The sequence below is a fragment of the Stenella coeruleoalba genome (genome assembly GCF_951394435.1).
Source record: "Stenella coeruleoalba genome assembly, chromosome: 3".
NCBI classification, from domain to species: Eukaryota; Metazoa; Chordata; class Mammalia; order Artiodactyla; family Delphinidae; genus Stenella; species Stenella coeruleoalba.
In genome coordinates this window covers 105,946,208-105,971,288 of record NC_137148.1, presented here as the reverse complement: position 1 = coordinate 105,971,288, position 25,081 = coordinate 105,946,208, and the positions used below count along the sequence as shown (strand labels likewise).

The following is a 25,081-nucleotide window of genomic DNA, read 5'->3' as shown; positions in this document are numbered from 1 at the left end:
CCCCTCCCTTCACCCTACCCCTTTCCTTCCTCTTCCCCTCCCCCAGCCCCTGGCTCCCCTCGTTCCTCCCCACCCCATCGCCCCCTTACTCTGTCTCCGCCCACTCTGAGCCGGCCCCTCGGTCAGGGCTGCGCCCCACGTGTGGACGGCTGCGCTCCAGCCCCCACTGACAGCCGCCGCCCGCCGGCCCGCCCAGCGCCCCGCCGGGCCTCAAAACCCCCGCGCCGCGCCCTCGCCCGCCGCATCTTCCCCGGCGTCCAGCCTCCCGCCCTCCCTCTCACCGGCGTCTCGCCCCGGTCCCGCGCACCTCCGCCCTGCTCTTCGGCCGCCGCCGGCGCGTCGCTGCCCAGTGGAACTCCGGGCGAGCCGGGAGAAGACCCTCCTTTTCTTTGGGGGGCGACTTTTGTTTGCTTTCCGGCTTCTTTCTGGTGACTTTTGCAGCTTTCCAAGATCTGTACCCGGAGCGCACGGGAATCCGCCGAGTCGCTGCGTGCAGGCCCTTTTTTTCTTTTGAGGTCCGCTTTCTTTGTAACTTTACGCCGCGGCTGCTCGGGTTACTTTTGTAATTTCCCGCCCCCGCCTGCTGGCGGTCCTGGAGTCGCTCGGGGCAGCGGCCCGGGGGATGCAACGTGGACCGCGCGGGGCTGCCGGCCGCTCCACCGCCGCGCCTCGCCGCCCGCTGCTCTAGAGCTCGCGCCTCGCCGGCAGTCAGCGGGCCAGCGCTCGGTCCTGGGCTCCCACTAGAGCAGGGAGCCCGAGCTCAAGGGAGTCTCCGGAGCCGACGAAGGGCTTGTTAGACCTGACTTTTTTCGGGCCGCGTAGATTTTGTCTTCGAGCGCTCCGTCTCCGCGGACCACGGTCCGCGCGCTCTCAGCGCGCGCGATGGGGAGACGACGGCGGCTGTGTCTCCAGCCCTACTTCGTGTGGCTGGGCTGCGTGGCGCTCTGGGCGCAGGGCACAGCCGGCCAGCCCCAGCCCCCGCCGCCCAAGCCGCCCCGGCCCCAGTCGCCGCCGCAACAGGTCAGGCCCGCAGCGGCGGGCTCTGAAGGCGGGTTCGCAGTGCCCGAGTACCGGGAGGAGGGCGTCGCGGCGGCCAGCCGCGTCCGCAGGCGAGGACAGCAGGACGTGCTCCGAGGGTAGGTGGGCAGGCGGCACGGGGGGAAACCTCGGCTTGGCAGCTTTCCATCCCACCCCCTCCCAAAACTCAGTTCTGGCGGCTAGAGCCGAGGCCCCTTCCACCAGTAGACCCCGAAGACTCCCAGAAGCGCCTCCCCCTTTTCCTCAGCAGTTCGGCCGGCAAAAAAAAAAACACAAAAAAAACCTCCCTCGGGGGGGGTTGGGCAGCGGGTGGGTCGGAGGCCCCCGGGTGCGGATCGCGGAGCGCCTGCAGAGCCTGCCGTGCGGGGACAAGTTCCTGGCGGAAGGCGCGCTTGAGGCCGCCCCGCGCCGGGACTGGTCAAGCCTGCCTGCTCCCCACCGTCGGGGGCGCAACTCCCGAGCCTTTTGTTTGAGGACGTGTGCGGGACTTACAGCTCATTCTAATCATCAAGCCGAGCGCTCCACCTTCCGACTCGCCATCCTTGACGTGTCGGGGCCAAAGTAACAGTTGATCAAGGAGGGATGGATTTGGGGACGAGGGCAAGGATTTTTGAAACGGAGTGTTCCCTTTGTTCTCTGCATCCGGAGGCTAGAATAGTAGCAAATTATATGTTTCCCTGTTTCTTTTCGCTCCTTAAAAAGGTAGCAACGGAGGGCGGATGAAAGGCAATGTTTAGACATTTCTGACCCTCCTCATTCCAGTGTCTAGCTCGTTCACTTCCACGTCTGAGCCCCAAGCCCCAAGAATTTGACGTGTAGTTTTGGTCTGTTGGTTGTCCCATAAATGTTACGAAAACTGCTAATGTATTACCGCACCCCTCTCTAAGTGTGCGTTACTTCACTTGTCTATCACAGGCCCAACGTATGCGGATCCAGGTTCCACTCCTACTGCTGCCCGGGATGGAAGACGCTCCCTGGAGGAAACCAATGCATTGTCCGTGAGTGCTAGGCTGGGATCGCAGTTTGGGAGCAGCACGCTCGGCCCCATCTCAGGGCCGACCTCTTGCATTCAGTCGTTTGGACACACATTTGCGTTTAGAATCCGGTGGCCACATAGCAGTAATAATTAGGACGCGCGGCCCCATTTGAATGGTGGGGAAGAAGCAGCCAGTTTGCTTCGGTTTAGACTTCACTTATAGACTCTGTTGAAGGGCAATAATAATAAAGGTTTCAAAGATACTTGGAAGTTTTATCTTTCTATGTCTATTAATACAAACTGAAGGGGGAGTACAGCAATTCCCCAGATAACCCACACCACTTTTTCCTGAAGGAGAGCAGATAAGACCACAATGTGATTATGTAAATTATCTGCCTTTTGACTCTGCAGGAGGTTTAGGCCTTCTGAAGATCAAGCTTGCTTAGGCCTCCGTACAAAACCGCTTTATTATCTCTGGTTTCATCTCAACAGTCATCTAACATAGATATGAAAGGAGCACTCTCAGAGATTTAGAGTTGATCCAGGTTAACGAAAATTTTAAAAGAGAGAACTCTTCCAAATGGCTTGACTTTTTTTTTTTTTAATTTTTGGAAGACATTTAGGAAATTTAGGATTTCCAGATCCCAGATCTCATAGTGTACAGTAGATTTCCAAAGTGTGAGTCTTAGAACTTCAAAAGTTTTGCATATCTGACCTTAAAAGTTTTGATTATTTTATTCAGTTTCCAAAGTGTATACCCAGCTCTCCAAGTTTTAATTGGAGAAGTCATTAGTTATCATTATCAGCCTCACAGTGGTGGACTATGGGATGTCTTACTTCACATGCCTGTGAATTTGTGAGTTGAAGTGTGACTGGCCTTTTCTTGTGTATTTATATAGCACAGCCACATTTGCCTTGTTGGGAGGACAGCCAGGTGTCATAGCACATTTATTTAGAGACAGTCTTGACTTTAGATTGACCTCAATATTCTCCAGGGAAAAGATAATTATGCCACATGAAGAGAGAAAAAGGGCAAGCCACACTAGCCAAGGGATAATAAGGATGTAGTGGCATCTCTGACTCTATATTTATTGGTTTTGTGGGTTTGAGATAGACACTTGATGTTATTTCTGTGCAGTTTTTAGAAAGGCATGGTATCTCAAGTGTTGTGAATACTAGCTTCTTCTTATTTCTACCCTAAAAAATCCCACAGTATCCAGTAATGAGGCAAAAACAGGAAGCAACAGCTGTGTTCTTTAGGGTGATTCATAAATATTTTAAATAAACTTTTTGATTATAAGCCTTTACTTTTATTAAAAAGAATGGAAGGGTATTGGATATTTTCCCCTCCAGCACATAAGTCATATACATGAGGCGTGTGTAGAGGGTGCATTTACTTTTTCAGACCAGTAGGGTGTTACTGTGCCTGCTTTAAACTTCCATGGTTCCTAGAATTCTGAAACAGCTAAGTCACTCACCACACACCTGCCATACTCGCCGGGAGTGACTTAGGCACTGCGGAAAGTCTGACTCACTAAATGTAATGAATGTGACTGCCATTATTGAGTTGGAGAGTAGCCGAGGAGAAGGGATTGGTTTATGGTACGTGTTGAAAATCTGTAAAGTCAGATTTTATTGGATCAGTGTGGAATGGGAATTCCAGAGAACAGAGCCTTCCAGAATATTCGCAGTAGGAAAAAAAAAATGTATACGTATATATATGGCCCTCTGAGTGTCAGCTTTAAATATATTTTTGCTCTTTGAGTAACAGTGTGCTCTTTACATGTTTAGAAAATCAGCTTTGGAAATCTCAAAGTAACAGTGAATATTGTAGCCCTCATTTCTGATACTCCAAGTATTTGGGTGCTTATGAAATACACTGGAATGTACATATATCATAAATCTATACAAAGCATAAACTTTGAAATGTTCTTTATATCTCCAAGAAACATTTACAGTACTTGTGTCAAGAGATATCTACACAAATATTTATTAGCACATTTAAAAGGTAATTCAAATACCCAAGACTATAAAATAGTGCACAAAAGAGAGGGAGACTGTAATGCGTTTATATTCTCTTGCATGGGTCTCATCTAAATTTTACCTTAATATTTTGCATTAAATTCACTAGTTCAATTAGTCTGACATTTAAAACTGTAGTATATGGAGGTAATAACTAAATTGAAACCATCATAAAGTCAAAATTAAGAATTTTCATTCCATGAAATTCTGCCATTTGCAGCAATGTGGATGGACCTAGAGAAAATTATGCTTAGTGAAATAAGTCAGACAGAGAAAGAAAAAAATGTATGATATCACTTATATGTGGAATCTAAAAAATAATATAAATGAATGTATGTGCAAAACAGAAACAGACTCATAGATACAGAAAACTAGTGGTTACAAAGGGGAGAAGTGGGGAAGGGACAAATTAGGGGTACGGGATTAACAGATACAAACTACTATGTGTAAAATAGATAAGCAACAAGGATATATTGTATAGCACAGAGAGTTCTAACCATTATATTGTAATAACATAATGGAGTATAATCTGCAAAAACACTGAATCACTGTGCTTACACCTGAAACTAATATTGTAAATCAACTAGACTTCAATAAAAAAAGAATTTTCATTCCATGACTTTCTTATGATAACAAATTATTTATTATATTTATTGAATTTCCATCATTTAGCAAAAGAAAAGCTCTGAGGAAACTTACAAAAAGAGAATAAGTGAAATACAAATAGAAAAAGAGGACCAAAGATTAATTTCCTTATACATTTATACATCAACATTTTTTCTTTACAGAAAGATATTAAAATGATCAACTCTTAGAATTTTAATCTGGTTGGCCTTGACCAGGCTTCATGAGAAGATATTAAAATAAAAATATACTTCTCAAACTACTGGAAACTTAATGCATTTTGATTTGAGTCTGCGTCTTGTTGTTATTGTTCTTAATTGTGGCCTGCAAAAATCACTGAAGTACTTCCAAACTTCCAAATATTTGTTTCCAAAAGGATGAAATTGACTTTCTCACTCTCCATTTGTTTTTTTAAAATCTTGTTAGAACATGAAGCAATGGAAAAGTTTGCTTATTAATTTTTTTGTTGTGAAATTATACTATGAAGAGCATTTTGATCAGTGAATAACAGTGGGAAGGGGTTGGCCCAGAATCATAGCATTTGAGACCCGAAGAGACATCAGAACATTCCAGTATAATCCTTTTGTTTTATTTTACCAATGAGAAAACTAAACCCAGAGAAGCTGTGGGTTTTTTTCCGAGCTTGCAGTGGGTCAATGGCAGAGCGGGAACTCAACCTCAGACCTCTTGCATACCATTCATTTACTCTCCCCTGTGCCATGCATCTTCTCCCAGCATCACTGAAATCCCAACACCCAGGTCCTCTCTCCTTTCCCCTCTGGTATTTCTGGGCCTCATCGTTTTTGTAGTTGTGGGAGGGACAGATATTTAGATGAGATGTACTATAGTTTGAGATGAGTGTGAAGAGAAAGAGCCTAAGCATTCTTGCTTCTCATGGGTTCACGGATATACAGGGTACACCTGTGGCCATGACAGGGCTCTGTCTGAGGATGAGTAGTCTCCAGCCCATCAGACCTTCTTTGGGTTTAGGACCTGGGAAGGGGCACTTTGTATATAACGTAAGCCTAGACTAAATGTCTACCTACTGAGGGTAAGGGGGCTTTGAGATAAAACAATGTTTTAGTAAACATTTTTCATTGGAAAGTTATTGGTGATCAGAAAATCTAGCACATTTTAAGAATTAATAGTCAACTCCATGGCAGAAGCCATGTTCTTGCCTAAAATTGTTTTTTATCTTCACACTATAATTTATGACACTTTCGTTTATAGGGAGTGGTAATAGAGATGCCGGCCATATTATGTGGGTGTCAAAAGGCAATCCGGAGAAGAAAAACATTGAGTTAGTTCATTTCTATAGAACACACCCTTTACATTACATATTGAGGGGCTCAGATCTCTTTGAAAGTTGTGAGACCCCCTCCCTAGTGAAAGATACATACACACATTTACATACATATTTACAGCTAGTTTCAGGGCGTTCCCAGACTCTCCTCTTCCTGTCTTCATGCATCCACTCATGGAGCATTAAAGCACTTGCCTGTGTGCACAGAGAGAATTCACTTGTGGGTATAGAGATAAATCTCTCAGCTCCTAAATGAACTGACTCTAAATATGGGAGAGACTTCCCATTTGAAGGCACTGGACTACCGATTTTGAGGATCTGTGGTATGTGCTGTGTCAGTGAGCCTAACATTCTTTGCTCTGATGACCCTCATACCTTGGAGGTCATAGCTGCAGGAGGCTTTGACTTTCCCTCCATCAAAATGTCGCAGCAGCTTTTCTGAGCAGCGGGAATAGGCTAGGTTGTGGAGGTAAAATGGGAGAAGAAAGGCTGGAGGAAGGAGAGAGAGAATTATTAAGGGGAACAAAGATTGATGATGGGGCAGGTCAGATACCAGCCGGGAAGGAATGTGCATGGAACCCCTGGGGCTTGGCCAAGTCGTTAGAGCGTGGAGCCTCCAGCTCAGCCAATTTCACATTCTCTGTCTCCTGTGAAGGTCCTTTACAGAGTTGGCTGTGTTTTCTGAAGGTATGCAGGACCTCTAGGTTTCCTCAACCCTCCCAGCTTCCTAGGACCAAGACTGTCTTCTCACGGTGAATTCTGATTATAAACTCTTTCCCTTGAATGGAAGAGATGACCTGTGTTGATAAGAGTTGAATGATTAGGATTATGGAACTTGAAGTAGCTTCATTTGTGTGAACATTATCATAAGGATACTTAAGAGACTGATTCACTTGTCTACAATGGGTAATTTTGTTGTATATCTGAAATTAGGCATTATATATCACATATTTAAAAACATTTTTTAACATCTTTATTAGAGTATAATAGCTTTACAATGGTGTGTTAGTTTCTGCTGTATAACAAAGTGAATCAGCTATACGTACACATATATCCCCATATCCCCTCCCTCTTGCATCTCCCTCCCACACTCCCTATCCCACCTCTCTAGGTGGTCACAAAGCACCGAGCTGATCTCCCTGTGCTGTGTGGCTGCTTCCCACTAGCTATCTGTTTTACATTTGGTAGCGTATATATGTCCATGCCACTCTCTCACTTCGTCCCAGCTTACCCTTCCCCCTCCTCGTGTCCTCAAGTTCATTCTCTATGTCTGAATCTTTATTCCTGTCCTGCCTCTAGGTTCATTAGAACATTTTTTTTTTTAGATTCCATATATATATATGTTAGCATATGGTATTTGTTTGTCTCTTTCTGACTACCTCATTCTGTATGACAGACTCTAGGTCCATCCACCTCATTACAAATAACTCAATTTCGTTTCTTTTTATGGTTGAGTAATATTCCATTGTATATAATATATCACATATTTTATATCTTAATTTTTCAGGTTTATTGTTTTTAACTATAGTTTTCTTATTTTGTAAACTATGGTTTATAACCTAATTGTTCGTTCGTTTCCCTGTTGTGCTTTCTACAGCAATTTGTAGAAATAGTTGTGGAGATGGATTTTGTTCCCGTCCTAACATGTGTACTTGTTCCAGCGGCCAAATATCACCAACCTGTGGATCAAAATCAAGTACGTTTTTAATATGTGACCTTATTTACTGCATTATCTGTAAGATTTTGAGTAAATACTAAATGTCCTTTTCAATGAGGATATAGACCCATGATAATTTTCCTAACTAGGTCAGTACTAATCTTTGGAGTAAAAATCTTTGGTGGCTTAGTTGTTGCCACCAACAACTAAGGGGTAATGGGGGAGTGATTTTCATTAAGAAAAATGATTTCGTACTGGTCCAGATGCTATGTGTCTATTCAGTAAAAGAGCCTGGATTTAGTGGAGAAGTAATTCTTTGCGAGTAATAGCTATAACTTAACTGGGTTTTTTACCATGTTGCAGGTACTGTTTTAAGTGTTTAACTATATCATTTTATTTAATTCTCACATGAATATTATGAGATACTATTATTACCCCATTGACAGAGAAGGAGGATGAGGCACATAAGTTTAACTCGCCCAAAGTAACATGGATTTGAAGCCAGGGATTCTGATGCCTAAGCCTGTAGTCTCAAACCCTCAGCTCTGTTTATTGCCTTTGCTTAACTCCTGTGGCTCATATCCTGTTTTGTGGGTTAACTAAAGGGGAAGGATAAGAGGATTGAGATGACAACAACTGTTTATTGTGTACTGACCAGATGTTTTACATATATTAGCTATTTTGCTGTTCACATACTGACTCCCAACAGCTCTGTAAGATCACAATAACAGTGGGCTAAGATTGTGTTTTTCATGACCTAAGTAGAAATTGATGGGTCTTTAGGTCCAAGATTAATCTTTTAGGCCAGTGTTTAAGGTAATATTTTATAGCAAGGTGGAAGCAGATATTATTTATTTAATTGCTCAATAATTAAATAAATCTTTGTCTGCCTCAAACTAGTGTGAAGTTGTTATATTTTTAACACTTCTCTCTACAAATTTTCCCTAAGAAAAGGTAATAGATAATTTATCTGATTGAGGAATATAAGATTCAAGATTCATATAACAAATGTCATTGTCTGATGATGAAGCTTCTGATTAATGCTCTAGTTTCGTTTTCTGTGAAAATAATCTGTCATTTTCCCGACCTTTGAAAACCTGTTATTTAGAATTCATCGAGACTTTCTTGACCACCCTGATTAGCAAACTTCTTCCACTACTTTCCTGAACCTCCCTTGTCTGACTGCCTGGACGATACCATTCCCCATATCTTCATTATCCTGTTCTCTTAGTTTTCTCAACTACACCCTCAGCAAAAAACCCAAACCTGGAGAAATTTTTTACAGTTCAGTTTCTTAATTCCTCTACCTGGGCAGCTGAACAATCACTGGCTGACCCTCAGTTTATGGTATGTAATTTAATAGAGGATCCCTGAATTCATTTGGCCTTGAGTAATACTGGCTGCCTTTCCATCAGGAACTCTTCTCTCCTTTCCAGTCCTCAAGATGCTCCAGCTCCACAAAGCATTTAGCACCATTAATCAGTATCTTCTTGAAATGCTCTCTTTTCCCTTCACTTGTAAAATATTAATGGCTCACAATACTCCTTTTCTTGATTATTATTTCTTAGTCTCCTTTCTGTACCTTCTTTATTAGCCTTACAGTCACAGCTAGGTATTCCCAAGAGTTCTGTCCTCCCTGGGTGAACTTGTTTACATATATGTCTTCAGTTACTACCAATGTGTTGCTAACTCATAATGATTATCTCTAGAGTAGCTCCCTCCACTGAGCTTCATATTCACATGTTCCATTTCCTATTGGACTTCTCCACTTGAATGGATAGTAGGCATCTGAAACTGTGGCATGAAACTCTTGATTCATTGTTGACCACAGTCTACTTCTTCCACAGTTTCCTTGGCCCCAGCAAATGGCAATGAGCTCAGTGCCCTGATGTCATAATGGACTTGGCATCCGCTGTCACGGAGCTTACATCCCTGTAGGGAGACAGACAAAACACAAGTAAACAAACACCACAGAGTCATTATAGATAGTGGTAAGTTCTTGGAAGGAAACTTTGCTGTGAAGGAGAACAGCCTGGAGCCAAGGGGGAACCTAGTTACAGGAGCCAGACAAGACCACTCTGATGAGACGTGATATTGGAGCTGAGTTCTGAAGGATGAGAATGAGCCAGGCATGAGAAGAGCCAGGGAGGGACCCTCACAGGGAGAGGAAGTAGCAAATCAAAAGACCTTTCCTCCACTTGAGAAACTGTGAAAGGTTCATGTGATTACAAAGAGGAAGATTGGGAAGAGAAGGTCTTAGAGAAGCAGGCACATCCAGGGAGATAATACACGGCCTCCTTGGTCATGGAAGGGTTGCATTATATCCCAAATGCAACAGGGAATCATTGAAAGGGTTTCAATAAGAAAATGAAGCAATGCCATTTATATTATTAAAAGATTACTGTAGCTGCTCTGCAGAGAAAGAATTTGAAGAGGGTAAGAGTAGAAGCTAGGGAACCTATCAGGAGGTTACTGCAACAGTCCAGGTGAGAGATGAGGGTAGCTGAACCACACAGTATCAATGGCGACAGAAAGGAGAAGATGGATTTGAGATGTATTTTCCAGTGGAACCTGCAGACCTTGTTAAAACACTTGATGTGAGAGAAAGAGAAGCAGTTGCTTAAGCACTGGGTGATGGCAGTGCCAGGTCTCAGCCACCGCATTCTGAATGGATACATGAGTGCTTCCTGCATCCTAGAACTTACACTTCTAGTCACCTTATATTTCCTTCTTTTAACATTGAAAGTGTAATAGATTTTAAATATATACTAAATAACATATGTTGTAACAGATATGCTCGTGTGCATACTTACTACAAATAAATAAAGGTATGCTTGGGTCATAACATTTACTTCCATAGAATACATTTGTCATTAATTGGGTATTTAGTATAGTTTTATAACTCTCACAGATACTGTAATTCTGGTGATTGATAATTTTATGTTTTTTGTTGTTCTTTGCAGTTCAGCAGTGCAGTGTTAGGTGCATGAATGGTGGGACCTGTGCAGATGACCATTGCCAGTGCCAGAAAGGATATATTGGAACTTATTGTGGACAACGTAAGCAACATTGGGATAGACTCGATTTATTAGAAATAATTTGATTGAGTGGGCGTTTGATACTGAGTCGTAACTTAAGGTCTTGTAAAGGATCTTAAAATCCTTTAAAAATATGTTGATGTAGAAAAGACATACCTTATAGCTGAATACCTAATGTTTTCCAGTTCTTTAAAAATTTTTGTTTTAGAGTATTGATGTTGTTGAATATTACTAGTGCTTTATCAAATTTGACATATATCACAGGTAAATATTTACTTGATTTTCTTTTATCTAGTTCCATAAAGCATGGATACCTGTCTGAAAAAAATGGTAACGTTCGCCGTGATCTCTCTCTGTTTTTAGGATATCCCAAATTTAACCCTAGCAGAGCCAATCTTATAAATTGTCCTTTGCTCAAATATATTTTATTATTTAATACCACAGTACAGGGCTGTGAGGTGATTTTTTAAAAATCATGTCATTGTGAAAGAGGGAGCTTTAATCCAGCAAAGCTCTTCACTCACTGGAGAATATCCTATTATAATCACAAACAACCTTTTAGCAAGAATGTAAGGATGATAGCTCTTGTATTTTGACTTATCACTGGGCAATACTTTAGGTTAGTGCTTCCCAAATTGTGGGACTCTTACAGGAATCCCCATATTTTTAAGTATGGATGAGTAGAAGGACATGATATTAACGAAAGTTGAATCATAAATAGTAAGAAAGTCCCTTTTCACTCCGTTTGCATTTCATCAGGTGCAGCGTCTAGGTTTGCTGCTAATCATCAAGGCCTCCCTAAGAATTGTTCATTAACCATTTTAACATAGCAAGACCATGTCTTAGATGTGCAAGAATATCTAGCTTGTTTTAAACTAACGTTATTCTGGTTTTGTTGCAGTTTAAAAAACTTCTGAAATTATTGTAAAATATGTATAATATAAAATTTACCATTTTAACTACTAAGTGTATATTCAGTGGCATTAAGTACATTCACATTGTCGTGCAACTGTTGCCAGCATCCATCCACAGAACATTTTTTGTGTTGCAAGACTGAAACTCTGTACCCATTAAATGCTATCTCCCCATTTCCCCTCACCCCACCTCCTGGCAAGCACCATTCTACTTTCTGTCTCCGTGAATTTGACAGCTCTAGGTACCACATATAAGTGGAATCATATAGTATTTGTCCTTTTGTGGCTGGCTTCTTTCACTTAGCATAATGTGTTCGTGGTTCATTTATGTTGTAGCTTGTGTCAGAATTTTCTTCCTTTTTAAGGCTGAATAATATTCCATTTTGTGTATATGTCATATTTTGCTTTTATCTATTTGTCCATTGATGGACACTTGAGATACTTCCACCTTTGGTTACAAATAACACTGTGGTGAACCTGGGTGGATAAACATCCATTCAAGTCCCTGCTTCAGGTCTTTTGGATATATACCCACAACTGGAATCCAGGGATCATATGGTAATTCTGTTTTACATTTTTTGAAGACCTACCCTTCATACTGTTTTCAATAGTGGCTACACCGTTTTATATTTTACTACAGGTGGGAACCAGCGGTGCACAAGGGTTCCAATTTCTCCACATCCTCACTAACAATTGTTATTTCTGTTTTCTTGATGGTAGCAATCTTAATGGATACAAAGTATCTCCTTGTGGCTGTTGATGTTATTTTTGAGGTTGCCTTCAGGTTTGGGTAATTTTAGCTTTCTGTTTATAAGTGCTATAAAGTTTTCTTTTAAAATAATTTAAAATAAACAGGTGAATTGATTTAAAGAAAAATATTCTCTTAAGGTCAGGAGTCGACAAACATTTTCTGTAAAGGCCAGATAGTAAATATTTTACACTTTGTGATCCGTGTCACTATTCAACTCTGCCATTGTAGTGCAAAAGCAACCATATGCAAATAAAAAAGTTTGGCTGTGTTTCAACAAAACTTTCTGGACACTGAAATTTGAATTTCATATAATTTCCACATGTTCCAAAAATATTATTCTTCTTTTGATTTTTCAACCACATAAAATTGTAAAAGCCCTTTTTAACTCATGGACAGCACAAAAACTGGCAATGAGCCAGATCTGTCCTGTGGCCCGTAGTTTGCAGACCCCTTGTGTAGGTGGTTCTCAGGTATGGAAAAAGCTGTTAAGCTAGCCTGAGATTGAGCCTGGGAAATGGAATCTTAAGGAATTTGAGAGAACACCGTGCACTGAGGCCAGTTTTTTGCAAGAATAGAAGATGCCAATGTAATAACTTTTTTTAGGCTAGGGTTGACCAGGTGAGAGCAGGAAACAGCTGGACAACAGTGGATCAGATTGTAACAAAATTTCTTTTTTCATAAATGATTTTTTTTCTGTATTTTTCATACATTCAAGCATTTTCCAAATTTTATACAATGGACTCCAGATTATAACTATTTAAAAAAGTCTATTATGGGGCTTCCCTGGTGGCGCAGTAGTTGAGAGTCCGCCTGCCGATGCAGGCGACGCGGGTTTGTGCCCCGGTCCAGGAGGATCCCACATGCTGTGGAGCAGCTGGGCCCGTGAGCCATGGCCGCTGAGCCTGCGCGTCCGGAGACTGTGGTCCGCAATGGGAGAGGCCACAACAGTGAGAGGCCCGCGTACCGCAAAAAAAAAAAAAAAAAAAAGTCTATTATGAACACCATATTTATTTATTTATTTTTATTGGAGTACAGTTGCTTTATAATGTTGTGTTAGCCTCCACTGCACACCAGAATGAATCAGCCATACGCAGACAGATATCCCCTCCCTTTTGGACTTCCCTCCCATTTAGGTTACCACAGTGCATTAGGTAGAGTTCCCTGTGCTATACAGCATGTTCCCATAATTTGTCTATTTTATTTATAACAAAGCAGACTTATACCTTTTTTTACACCTACAAAAACATTAGGAGATCTGATTGTATCCCTATTTTATAGAATTCAATAGCCAGAGAAGAGACACTGTTATGCTTCTTGAAACTCAGCCTTTTACTCCTCAGGGAGAAAAATCGTAATTCCTTTAGAATTGCAGGGGAAGAGCCTTGCCTCAACTGGTCTTTCAGAGTATTTCGTCAAACCTATCCTAAAACTAGCCACTTTTGCCTGAATTCAGCTGCTGTACCTGTCTGGGGTATGTGTGTTTATGTATGTATTTTCCTGAAAGTTCTACAGAAAGAGCTCTTGTAGGTATGTCTCTTCCCTGCTTTTCACACAGAAATGGGAAATGAGGTGACGGAAAGTAGTTTCCCATCCTGTAGGAGGTGCTTTTATGTTCTTCTGCCCCTGTGGCAAGCCATATTGATGTCACCACACTTTTCTGTCAGGGGAAAGCGAAAAAGCACTGGGCCAGAAGCCCATCCTACATCTGAAAATTTGTCCTCTAGATATCTCATGGGACGGAACTATCCTTGCCTAACATTTACTTACGGGTAATAGAACATTTGGTTCAAGAAAGTTATATAACTTAAAAAATTCATTAGTCCCAGCACATAAGAAAGTGATGGTATGATAACTAGTACATGTCAGCTCAAGAAATGGTTTAAGGAAGATGCTTTCTAAGTTGTCTTATATAGAGAGAGTATTACTGGGAGTAAAGAGGCGGGTGTAACAGTATCAACTTGTAAACCCAGAAAAATCCTGGAAATGTTTTTTAAAATGAGGATTATAAAAACATTAAAATTGCTTAGCTGCTTTCCCAGAAATGTAGAAAATGTTCTTTAGAAAGCACTCTTTCATTTCCTTCAGCAATGTTTATTGAATAACTACTGTATGCCCCACATTGTGCAAGGTGCTGGGAGTACATCAGTGACCAGCAAGATGATGCCCAACTTCTTAGAGCTTATCTTGTGGTAGGGAAGACAGGTAACAAGTAGGTGAAAAGTGAAATGCCTAATACAAATTTAGGGAATGAGAAGTTCTAGAACAATAAATGAGAGTAAGGGGGAGAGAGTCTGGGTCAGAATAAGCAGTTCTCTGCTATTTTTTAACTGGGGAATCTCTGAGAAGGTGACTTTGAACACAGACCTGAGTCTGTGCTTTTAAGTCTATGGGAAAAGTGTTCTAGACAGTGGGAAAAGCAAATACGAAGGACCTGTGGTGGGAACAGATCACATACATTTTGGAAACAAGAGGAAGACTTATGTGGCTGAAGTGAGGGAAAGAAATAATGGCAGGGGATGAGTTCAGAGACGAAGGTGTAGGGCCTCATAAACCAAGGAAAGAAATTTGGACTATCCCCTAAATATTATGGGAACCCATTGGTGCAGTTTGAGCAGTGGAGTGATACAATCCGATTAACATTAAAAAAAAAAAAATCACTCTGGCTGCTGTGTTGAAACTGGATTGTAGAAATGGCAAGAGAGAAAATGAAAGGGCCAGTTAGGAGGCTAGTGTAGTGGTGCTGGTAAATGATGCTCTAGTAACTAAGGATGTGATAAGTGTTTGGATTAAGATTGCATTGGAGGTAGAATCTATGGAAGGAAGTGTGTACTGGTGGAATGGGTGTGGTGAATGAGACTAAAAGAAAAAGCAAAGATCCATAATGACAGCTAGAAGGTTTGGGTTGAGCTCTGGGCTGAATGGTGATGCCATTTCCTGATATTCCAAAGACTGGGTGGGGAGTGGGTTGGACTGGGGTCAGGTGGGGCTAAGAGCATGGGATATCAAGAGTTCTCTTTTGGATTTGATAGTTAAAGAAGTTTGTTAGACTTCCAAGTGAAAAAATCTATGAACTCAGCTCTTAGGAGAGAGGTCAGAGATAGAGATATGACTTCGGGAGCATATAGATTGAATTTTTATATGGTTAATCTTTTAATTGTAGGCCTAGACAAAGATCACTAGGAAGTTGGTGCAGGTAGAGAAGAGAAGAGGGCTGAAGCCAGAGCCTTGATTGCTGCCCAACATTTTGAGGTGGAGAAGAGAAAGGAGAAGCCAGCAAAGAGTGAGGAAGAGTAGACAGTGAGACAGGAGGAAAACTGGGAGAGCATGGTAACCTGCAAGACAAAGGAAAAAGGTAGCGCCTGTAGCAGAGATTTATATTATCTCATGTAGAAAAATAGGCTTTTGTTTCTTTCCTCTTTGTAACATTTTAACCTGGTTTAGCATCTGTTTTTATCCCATACGTTTGTGTAGAAGTAACTACCATAATTTCAGATTTGACTTATGTCCAAGTGTTTGTACCTATATTGAGTGGTACAGGAGTCTGTCTAGTAATAACAGACACTTGTCATATTACCTAGCACAGAGTAGGTGCTCAGTAAATATCTACTGAATAAAAATATTCAGGCTTTGGCAGTCATGATCAGGGTTCTATATCACAGGCTGACCAGCTTGAAACAGGCTTTGCTTCTCCCTTCTCCCCAGATCATGGCAGGCAGTTAAGAAACCAGCTCATATTTCTTTCCATAGTCGTCTTCTTCCTTGCCTTTTGCTTTGTCCCACACTAGGTGTAAGCAATTATATTTTTCTTCCTGAGTGGTCAGCATTCTTTCCATGGTGGAAATTTAGGCTTATACAAGTTTCTTTCCAACTGCAGTTGAAAGGTAAATTTGTTGCCATTATGTCTTGTTACTTTATAAAATAACTTTTATCCTAATTTATTCAAAAGAAGGAAATTACCTCTTTTTTTTCCTTTTGGTCCACTTTTATATCTGCATTGCCTGCTTCTCTTCTTTGGCTATTGCTCTTCAGGGTAAACTTTGGTTGCTGTAGAACAAGTCTTGTTTTTCATACAGATCCTTTGCAGTACAAAAAAGAAGGGGACTTAAGATTGTAGAACACTTTAATGGGTAGCCACAAAGTTTAATGGGTGAACTTTGCTTTTTACACCATTTTATTTAATCCTCAAACTCCTCTGGGGTAGGGACTATTTACTTTATAGGCAGGGAAGCTGAGAATCGGAAGGATGACGTGATTGGGATGTGCTGAGCACAGCAGAACTCCTCATCTGTTCCCTGCTTTGTACCGCCTCCCAAAAAGGTGGGAAGAATCCTGCGAGATCTTGACATATTTTGGGAGCTTTTGAGAATCTGCAGTACATCAAATACTACAGTAAATGAGGGGGATACAAAGGCAAACTCCCTATGGTCCCTCTCCTGGAAGAGCTCTCTCTCAGGTGAGAGTAGGAATAGAAGCAAATGGCTGTATTGGCCAGTCTCATCCTTCTTGTTCAGAGGAACCCTTGGTACTTCCTTAAATTATTGAAGTCACCGAAAATCTTTTGTTTAAATGGGTTATACCTGCTGATATTTACTGTATTAAAAATTAAAATTGAGAAATTTAAAAAATTATTTCATTTGAAGTAACAAGAAGCCATGTTGCACGTTAATATAATTTTTTATGAATAATAACTACGTTTTCCACACCAAAAAGAAATTTAGTGAGAAGAGAGGCATTGTTAGTCTAACCTGTGTAGGTTAGCCTGGATTTTATGTGTACTGGGCGAGCTCTCTCCAGGAGGTGCTCCAGGCTTATCCAGCCCTCTTCTCCTCACTGGCATTTGGAAGCTCTGTCTTGGAAAACCCTGAGAGAAGCCCTCCCTCCGCCTCCCCAGGGATAGATCCTGAGTGTCAGTCATGGACGCGTTTTCCCGTTCACATCATAAGGGTTAGCATATGCATAATGAGAGAACATGTCTGGGACAGTGACTTTCATTTACATTTCTTACACCTTGATAATATTTAAAGAAAATTCCTTTCATATTAATTAATTACATTAGGTGAGTGTTACCCATTTGCAGTATACCTTTAGCAATCAAAATACTCAAATCCTTACGGTTGTTTCTGTGAAATTATACCCTACCGAGAGTTCTCTTGACAGATTTTTGTTCCTTCCACATTCCTGTCCACCTCCATCTTTCTCATCCTTCTCACGACCTTTATTTCGTGTCTTTTATCCTGTGTATTTATCGATCTAACTTACTGCCCAACTGTTTTTCCAAGGCAGTGATGAATTGGACTTTCTAGTAAAACTCAGCTTGGGACAAGTGAAGAAGTGGAAAGGTGTGGTTCTTAGGGGGACCTTCCTGTGTAGACATACAAAGAATTCTGCTTTGGAGCGAAGCCTGATGCAGACAAAGAATTTTAAGACCATTGGCACACTGATGCTTTAAGATGAAGGTGTCTTGTTTCAAAGTTTGCTTTGGTATTGCTACTATGAGCAGAAGAGAAACCATTCTGTGTGCTCTGGATGATGGTAGGTAATCGAGCTGCATGTTCCTGGTAAGGAAATAGCAACCCTCTTGCATCTTTAGATACTGCTTTATTTATTGAGCTTCCCATTCCCGATATGGCCGTCACTTGAAGCGCACGTAAATGTGCTCTGCCTCGTCACTGCTCTTTCGTGTCTTAAGTCCTGTTTTGGAGGCACAGGTCATAGAATGTAATCCTCTTCTACTTCTGTGAGGACAGAGTGTTAATCTGTTCAACAGGTGGGTAGGTTATGACACAGCTTGTAGTATTGGTATTTTCTCTTGCAGGAGATGAGATTCTTGAATTCAGCTGTCCTCATTATGTTTCACAGGAATAGTTATTTTTCAAGTAATCTGAAGGGTGATTTTTTAAGGACACTTCCTTGGCTTGGGTCCTGGCTGCTGAGTTGCTCCCCTTGGGAGGTGCAGTGGGGAGAGAGGGTGGGGAGAGAGTTCAGATTCCTTTCTGACTCACTGGCTCCCTCTGGGCCACCTGACTTCCGAATTCCGGTCTCCCTGTCCCAAGTCCAGAGCAGGGAAAGTGTGTGCTGCAGGTGTTTGTCATCATACTTACACATTTTGAACTGTGGGTTAATTTCATAAGAAAGGACCTTTTGTGTTGACACAGTGAGGTTTTCCCCTTTCTTTCTTTCTATAAGTTGACACGTTAGTTACTTCTCTTGGTATTTTATTGCTGAATTGATAGTATTTTCCCCCATTTTTCATGTTAGCTTTGCCTTTTACTTATTTATTCTGCCTTCAGTTTTGGCTTCCTTTTCTTTGTTTTTTTCTTTTTTACTGCCATATCCTCTTTATTTTTTCATGTTGCATTTTCCTCTGTTTCTTTTTCTCCCTCTCTCTGCTCTCTAAAGTCTACAATCCTTTTCCTTCATATTTTAGTCAACTTTCACCTATGAAAATAGATTATAGTGTTAATAGAACTGAAATAGAGGATCGAATCATTATATTCTGACTGTATGGGCATTAGAGCCAGCCAATCCTTGTGATTCTGATTTTAAAAAAAACTTTTACCAAATGCTTGCTTAACAATGTGATTTACATGAATTGTGTAGGTTTTGGTCTCAATATACACTGAAATATATTTACTTAAATGCGTGATGTGACTTGTTTTAGAAGTAAGATCCATTATTGCTATATTTCTACACTACTACATTGTACTTGGACATTTACTGTACAGTGAGCTTCTTGTTGTGTTTGTGTACAGCCGTCTGTGAAAATGGATGTCAGAATGGTGGACGTTGTATTGGACCCAACCGCTGTGCTTGTGTTTATGGATTCACTGGTCCACAGTGTGAAAGAGGTAAGAAGAGAAAAGAGAACCTCCCTTTGGAGAAGTTTATCTTGTTGTAAATGTGTAATTTTTTATCACTTGATGAAAAAAATCTAACGAAATAATATTTTCATTCTTCTTTGATTATGTCTATAACTTGCATGGTCAGATTTTGAGATATAGCTAATAGCGGCTGAAGTGTCTCAGTTTTTTCCACCAGAGTGAACTCAGTTCAGGAGGCCAACTCTGGGACTCCGGCTCTAGAGTAATTCTGAGTGAGTGACTGATGGCAGAACCTAATAATTTGGAGTTAATTCAAATTAGGAGTCACTGTTGGCAGTGCGGCCTCTGTTAAAAAAAAATGTAGCATGTTCTTGGCTGCAAAACCAACAAAATTCTGAAATAAATTGCCCTAACTAACAAGGAAATGTATTACATTGCATACAAAAATTCCAGAGTCACTGGGCTTCAGGTAGGACATGATCAAGGCTTTCATTCTGTTGTTCTACTTCTCTTGGCCTTGCCTTCCTTTGTCAGTTTTGCCCTACCCTCCAGTTCTTTATGGTTGTAAAATGACTGCCAGCAGTAACTAAGGGAACATGCTTTCTTGTTCACATCTAGAGAGAGAAAACCTCTTCTTTAACCATGGGCCAATACTAGCCTTCAGAAATACTCCACACACTGATTGGATTAAGCTTGAGTTTTTGAACCAGTCCCTGGTAAGAGGAATGGTATTAATACGTTCCATGTAGACTTACCAGGACCTGCCTTTGGAGCAGGAGATGATGAAAGCCTCTCAAAGTCATCTATCTGAAAAGGAGAGTTTGGTATCAACCCAGTAGAAGTTGTGTTGGGCAGGAGGAAGGGGGTAGGGGAGTGGGTACTGGGTAGGCATCCAGCATTGTCCACCTTATCCATGTAAATGGTCGGTCAAGCCAATATGAAAACAATTTACCATTATTTAAATAGCAGTTAAACTCGTGACCTGTAGACTACTGAAAATCCCCAGTGTTGATGCAACAAGTGAACTATTAATAATGTTCTGATAGCAAAAGGGCATATCAAAGAAGGTAAATTTTATAAAACGGGATAACTGTTTAGCACTGAACCATAAAAGTAAAATAAGCTTAAACTAAAATCAATATTACATAATCATTCATAATTACATACATACTCAATTGATTTTCCCAGGGCTTTCATAGCATCTAAAGTTGTATAGTGCTTTCTTTGTTGTGAAACTTTGAGTATATGAAGCTATGTCATTGAAATGTTACAGATAAGTAGTGGTGATGGTTTATATATGTGTAGAGGCTTTGAATTGCAAAGAAACCTTGTGTTTTTAAAATTATATCCATTACACTGACAAAAACTTAATCCTGGTATTCAGGTTGAAGTTTGAGAAGAAGCTGAGAAATTAGAATTATATGGTGAAGTTTGAAAAGTAAGATGTATGCAGCCTTTTAACATACACTTGTATGTATATGTACATTAAGATATTTACATTATTCCTAAGGTAATAGAGATTTCTTGGGACCGAAGTACATTCCACAAATGACAGAGTTTATAGTTACACTTAGGACAAATTTAAATGTCTTCACCAGATGCTTTTATTTTCAGAAGAAAAATTAATTGTGAAATGTTAGCATAAAATGATAAGTTGTTGAGAATGGAATAAAACAAATTTCCGAGATGATAAGTTTATTTAAACACCATAGAATGGAAAATAGTTAAATTTATAATTTCTAACATAGTTATAATTGGTGGAGATGATGTTCATTTTTCTGGAGGTCATGTAAACTTTGTAGCACTTTTATCTTGAGCAGATTTCAAATTCAATTCCTAATTGGCAAAGGAATTGTGTAGTTTCGAGAAAGAGGCTTCCAGGCATTATTACATCGTTATTCTGCAACAGTTATTCATTCATTGGGTTTGTTAGTCCTTACTAAATTTATGGAAATTCAATAAAGACTTAACATATATTTTACACGTACAGTAGCATGTTTTCAGAAGAATTACAAAATTTATTAGTTAATGCATTGGCCTGAAGGATTTTTTTTTAAAACATGGGTTTGTTTCTTAAAAATCTTTTTAAGTACTAACCTTCAGATGAAAGTTCGAAAACTTTGTTTCTTCCAAAGAAGAAATTAGCAATTTCCACTCTTAGATTGCAACTCTGAACTTTAAAGCTTTTGAAAGATATTTTCAATTGAATTTTTATGTGTAATAGCTAACCCACTGAAAGTGGAGTTCACAATTTTTCTCAAGAAACATTGTCTGCTTAGCTACAAAAGGAATAATTTATTTATGTTGACATTAGTGAATAGGCCCACGTGCTCAGTTTACATTTACGGTTCATATTGTCTTTTTCAATGATTGAATTTTCAAAATATATGTTCTTTGTTCTCCTAGAAAAAACTGTTTTGTAAAATTAGGGATACTTTTCATTGTTAATGTAGAACACATATAATTTCTGTTTAAATTGGTCTCTTGGGATCAGTAGTGTGATAAACATGGCAGCTTTTTCTGCTATCTGGGCTTCTGGCAGACTGGTTTCCGGACTGGAGACAGAGACTGAATGGTAACCAATGGCTGGCATGATTGTGGTATTTAACTTGAGTCTTGGTGCTGGGTAAGCTGAGCCTTTTTGGAGTTCTTTCCTCATTCTTGCTGATATGTACAATGACCTTTTATACTTAGCATTGAAGAAAGAGTTCTTGTGGTCCCATGCTGATTGTAAAATGCAGACAGCTTAGCTATGTCCAAGGCACATGACAATATTCATTTTTTTTGCTTCTCTCTCCATAAAGATGACATTTGAAATAAGATAAATATTGCACTTAATATAAACCTGAAAATACATAGACATGCATTCATCATTATATATCAAGACTTGGTGTTTTTTCTCTAACACTTAAAATATACCTTATTATTTATCAGTAGAAACTTGGAGGGGGCAGGCAGGCAAGAAATGAAATTACCTGAGGGATTTCTGGACTAAGTACAGTGATTACTTATTATAAACTCCAGTGTCCTGGAGACTTCCCTGGTGGTCCAGTGGTTAAGAATCCGCTTTCCAATGCAGGGGATGCAGGTTCGATCCCTGGTTCAGGGAACTAAGATCCTACATGCCGCGGAGCAAGTAAGCGCATACGCTGTAGAGCCCTTGCACCACAACGAAAGAAACCACGTGTCGCAACTAAGACCCGATGCTGCCAAATAAATAAATAAATATTTTAAAAAACAAAACAAAACATGGCCTGCCCCAGGTCCCTGTTTCAACTTCTATACCTTAAATGGTTGTTGAAATCATATTTTGTAATGGAATTTTCCTTGATGCTTATATAGAGACCATCTGTTAGAAATATATCCTAGGGCTTCCCTGGTGGCACAGTGGTTGAGAGTCTGCCTGCCGATGCAGGGGACGTGGGTTCATGCCCCGGTCCGGGAAGATCCCACATGCCGCGGAGTAGCTGGGCCCATGAGCCATGGCCGCTGAGCCTGTGCGTCCGGAGACTGTGCTCCGTAATGGGAAAGGCCACAACAGTGAGAGGCCTGCGTACCGCAAAAAAAAAAAAAAAAAAAAAAAAAAGAAATATATCCTAGACCCTTTTAAATTATGCATAAATTACTACTACAAATTGTTAAACAACTGTTTTTTTAACAGTTTGTAGTAGTAAACATGTAAACATGACTTACTTTTAAAAAGTGTGTAAATTTGGTAAAATTTCAAATACCCTTATGCTTAGTGATATTTCCTTTAAAATGTATATCTTTCAGTAAATCGTACCTTAAAAAGGAGAATAGGAAATTTACTTTTTAACCTACTGATGTTTTAAAGAAAAGTTCCTTTTGTTAATCTGAATCTGCCTCAGAAAAAAAAGTGAGATCAAGTTGCAAATGTTAAAGTTTATAAAATCTAAAGTATCACGCCTTTATGTGAAATGTAAAATGGGCGGATTTCCTTTCAGGATAACTTTCATAAAATCATCCAGTTAACGCATGAACTCAGTGTTGTAACTCAGCTTCTGCTCGAATACTTCCAGTCACAGGGTGTGCGTAGCTACCTCCATCGTGAGGCGGAATTCCGTTGTCAGAGTCCTGGCTGTTTAAACTCTGCGTTATTATGCTCCTGCCTAAGCGGGCATTTAACAGATGTGTAGTGCCTCTCTTACTGTCTAATTCAGGGGGAACGTGATGATGGTGACTTCTCTAAAGGCATCCGTTATAACTTACTGCTCAGGATTGTGTGATGGCACCTTAAAGTCTTGAATTATTCTGTACATTTTTGTTCATCCACTCACATTTCAGTTGGTAAAGTAACTGTGACTGTTAGTAAACCCACTCAGACCTTATCCAGATTCTCCAAGAACGAGAGTGGAGATTGGCAAATTAGGGTTTTCCAGAATTCTGGGGATTATGTAGACCAGACCAAACTTTGTGCAGAAATAAGTTATACATTTATTAATCAACATTAATTCCATGCTCTTGGAATTTATTATAAAGTATGCAGGGTGGGTTTGTTCAGCCTATGGACATTCAAGTAGCATAGTAAATTAATAATGTGACCAGGAATACAGGGGAGTGTGGTGAGAGAACAGACTGGAATTCTGCAGAATTCTGTATGCAGTGGATTTGATACTTGCAAGAAACGAATAGGCAGTACTTTTAGAAAAAATTCCTCCCATTGTAATCTTCTTATCTAAAGGTAACGTGTGTTTGTTATAAGGTAATTTAGAAAATAAGACAAGGAAAAACAAGAAATGCAATTATTTATGATTTTTCTCCAGTCAGAATTAATTACTTTTAAGATTTGGGTTCTACTTTGAGTCCTTTGTTCTACCACACATATGTTGCTTACAAAGAATGGGCTGTTTCCATTCTTACTGGAATCAACTGTAAGAATATTTCATGTTCTGTAACATGAAATGTACTTATATGCTGCTGCTTCTTTTAGGTTATGACCAACATTGTACTAGATTATGGATTATAATAGTTACACTGCATGTTGTAATAATGAGGGCTAGGTATCTACATTCTAAACAACTGTATGATATTTGTAAAGTTATTTTCTCTGTCTCACAGATGAGGAAGTTTTGCCCACTTCAAACTTATGGTAACATTGGGGGTATTAGAATGGGAGGAGGATCTCCAACAATCTGATTTCAGACCTTAAATTCAATTATGGTGATATAGCTGTCTGCTGTAATTACATTTTTTATTAATTAACGTTTAACATTTAAGGTCATTTTCAGGTTCTCTTGTGGTTTTATTGGTTTGTTTCTTAGCAAAGCTCTGATAAAAATCTATGTAGATAAATCTATATCTTTGATTTTATTCTTAGAATATATCCTAGAAATGTAATTACTGAGTCATTGAATATGTGAAAATTTAAAGTTTTTCATATGTTCTGTTCATTTCCCTCCAAAAAGGCTTTTTATGATTTATTTCTTTGGTATTATGTTTAGAAAGTCTTCCCCATTTCCAAATATAAATATCTATAGTTTTTTCCTAGGAATTTCCTAAAATTCCTATTGGAATTTTATTCTTTTACCTTTTTAACCACAAGTTAGAACATACAGGATGGTAACTAAAATAAATTTATTTATAAATATTTATTTATTTATTTATCACATATCTATTGAGTACTTATTTAGTATTAGGCCAAGTATGTGGAGTTCAATTTACAAACAATATATACTCCCTGTTAATGAGAAGCAAATTATCTGTTTAAAGACTAGAGCTAGTCATCTGCTTAAACACTAAAATAAAATACAACATAGTAAGTACTATAATAGGAGTAGTAACAAATTTATGTGAGAGCTCAGAAATGGTTCCTGATTAAGGGAGAATTACAGAAGTTTTCCTGCAATTAATCTGAATGAAAAGAACTAACTCATTATAATGGGAAAAACAGTATTGGACTAATTCCTGTGTTGATAT

At 39.8% G+C, this 25,081-nt stretch overlaps 1 protein-coding gene across 2 annotated transcripts in view; it reads left to right on the top strand.

Moving 5' to 3' along the window:
• Positions 1–415: 415 nt before the first annotated feature.
• The window catches only part of FBN2 (fibrillin 2), a 233,974-nt gene continuing 209,308 nt past the window's right edge, over positions 416–25,081 (top strand). For both annotated transcript variants that reach the window (XM_079916031.1, XM_079916032.1), the window contains exons 1-5: positions 416–1,136; positions 1,954–2,036; positions 7,561–7,659; positions 10,584–10,679; positions 19,076–19,171. In XM_079916031.1, the coding sequence (XP_079772157.1) occupies positions 883–1,136; positions 1,954–2,036; positions 7,561–7,659; positions 10,584–10,679; positions 19,076–19,171 (628 nt within the window). In that variant the 5' untranslated portion in view covers positions 416–882. The remainder of the gene's footprint in view (positions 1,137–1,953; positions 2,037–7,560; positions 7,660–10,583; positions 10,680–19,075; positions 19,172–25,081) is intronic.